At 36.3% G+C, this 2,500-nt stretch overlaps 1 protein-coding gene across 1 annotated transcript in view; it reads right to left on the bottom strand.

Moving 5' to 3' along the window:
- spg11 (SPG11 vesicle trafficking associated, spatacsin) overlaps positions 1-2,500 on the bottom strand; it is a gene marked incomplete at its 3' end in the record, with an annotated part of 51,116 nt that overhangs the window by 28,470 nt on the left and 20,146 nt on the right. The window contains exons 16-19 of the mRNA XM_080028457.1: positions 2,243-2,500; positions 1,345-1,527; positions 792-898; positions 1-40 (exon numbers count right to left, since the gene is read on the bottom strand). The exon at positions 1-40 is cut by the window's left edge and continues 106 nt beyond it; the exon at positions 2,243-2,500 is cut by the window's right edge and continues 52 nt beyond it. Of these exons, the coding sequence (XP_079884583.1) occupies positions 1-40; positions 792-898; positions 1,345-1,527; positions 2,243-2,500 (588 nt within the window). The remainder of the gene's footprint in view (positions 41-791; positions 899-1,344; positions 1,528-2,242) is intronic.

The raw sequence follows: 2,500 nt of genomic DNA, 5'->3' as shown, positions 1-2,500 counted from the left end.
TGGGCACTGGTCAGACTGGCATGGAACAGCAGGGAGGGGTCTGGAATACAAGAAAGAACATTTTTAGGCATTTTTACATTTTTTTTATTAACCTTTATTTTTCCAGGAATATACTCATTGAGATTCAAAATCTCTTTTTCAAGAGAGTCCTGGCCAAGAAGGCAGCAGCATAAAAACATAAAAGATTCACATTAAAAAACAAAATTTCACACTTAAAACAAGACACAAAACACAATAAAAAGTAAATAAAAATAAAATAAAAAGTCACAAAGCATCAATCTCATTGGCAGTAAGTCAGTGTTCAGTAACCAGGCATGTACAGTTTGCGGTTAAATAGTCCTTAATCCTGCTTTTGTAATTGTTCATGGTGATAAGGGATTCAAGTTTAAGGTGTTCCTGTAACATAAAATGACCTTAGAAGTGTATGGAGAACGCTTTTTGTCAACATCAGTGAATATCTCCTCATGATCCATTACTACCTGTCTGTGTACTGTGTGTGCAAAAAAAAGTGTTTATACAACAGCGTAGGCTCTGTAAACTGGTACGTAAACAACGGGGTCCACCATTTTTTTCAGTGCAGACACAGTACAGACAGGTAGCAGATCATGAGGACATATTCACTGATTTTGACAGAAGATATTTTGACCCCAAGAGTTCTCCAGAATCACTGACTACACCTTTAATGTTTAGATAGACCGATGGATAGATGGACTGACTCCACCTTTAATGTTTAGATAGACAGATGGATAGATGGACGGACTACACCTTTTCTAATGTATGCATTTTAATACCTGTCAGATCCTTGGTGATCTCCTGTATCTTGACCATCATGTCAAACCAGGGCTGAGACTGAGACAGGCTCTGATTGGTCAGGAGGGAAAGGTTCCTGGGAGTCAGCCTATCGGAGAAGGGCAAAACTTTATTCAACATTTTAAATTAAACAAAATAAACTAGCAGAATTATTAGCCCCCTATACAAATTTCACTTTATATACTTCAAACAGAACAAGGAAGAGAGAGACAGACAGATGATAGATAGATAGATAGATAGATAGATAGATAGATAGATAGATAGATAGATAGATAGATAGATAGATAGATAGATAGATAGATAGATAGATAGATAGATAGATAGATAGATAGATAGATAGACAGACAGACAGACAGACAGACAGACAGACAGACAGACAGACAGACAGACAGACAGACAGACAGACAGACAGACAGACAGACAGACAGACAGACAGACAGACAGACAGACAGACAGACAGACAGACAGACAGACAGACAGACAGACAGATAGATAGATAGATAGATAGATAGATAGATAGATACAAACACACACCTGTAGTAATCCAGGTATGCGTAGAGTAGATACTTGAGGCCTTGTTCCAGACAGTGTGTGATGAACAGAGTGTGGTACTGAGGGAGAGGGGGGGCCGATGATGTCATTACCCCCCCTCCCTGGGCCTGTCTCCATAGCAACAGCCCCAAGTCACTCAACTCATCGGGGATATACACACCTCGCCTGCATGGGAAAAATAAACACATTATTTAGTACAGGTTCCTCGAAAAAAATAATTGATTCGATGAAAAGTCGATTTTTTTTGGGGGGTTATTTCATTCAAATGCGAGATTTTGATGATGTAGTGTGTTTGTGAGTTAACTTTGGGTAATCGCGATTTCTTTGGGGCTATTTTTATTACATTTTTTTCTGGATGGGAGCCAATAAAACACATATTATTTATTTATTTAGTATTTAAGGTGCATACAAAAATAAAAATATCAATGAAAATTTTTGAAGTTTTTATTTTTGTAATTTAATTCAAAATGCGAGATTTTGATGATATAGTGTGTTTTTGACTTAACTTTGGAGTTTATTAGCGTAAATGACACTAGGGGTGTTCAAGGTACATTCATTTCAGTTGGAAATTTGAGAATTTGAGTAAATGTTCTTTTTTAGGGAATTTTTTTATCAAAATACGCTTTTTCTAACCCGCCGATGGGTTTCTTTTATTTGTAAAAAAATAAGTGTTTAGTAAAGAATAATAATCAAGTTAAATTACAATGAACAAATTCAAAATAAAATTGAAAATTATGAGAAACAAAAATTAAAAATTAAATTAAAAAATAAATTAATAACTTGGACATAATTAAAAAAATATTAAACAATGATTAAAAATTTATAAAATAAAATAAATATATAAAAAATTTAAAAAAATCGGTGAAAGTAGCCTCCATACCTGGCCAGTAGATCCAGGATATTCTCCCTCATGTATGTGCTGCAGGCCGTGTTACTGTTGACCAGCTGTGGGGTTAAATCAGGCCACTGGGCAGCTCCAACTCTTCCCTCTGTCATCCACACGGGGGCGCCAGAGATCCCAGCCTCATTTACATCAATGGAGCTCTCTTTCCCATTCAAATCAATGGAGCCCTCTTTCCCATTCAAACCAATGGTGTCATCATTAACACTGATCCACTCCACCACTTGTCTTTGGTCG

This window comes from Ammodytes marinus, assembly GCF_949987685.1.
Source record: "Ammodytes marinus genome assembly, chromosome: 5".
NCBI lineage: Eukaryota > Metazoa > Chordata > Actinopteri > Uranoscopiformes > Ammodytidae > Ammodytes > Ammodytes marinus.
The sequence above is the reverse complement of the archived record's forward strand: the minus strand, read 5'-3'. Positions and strand labels throughout refer to the sequence as shown.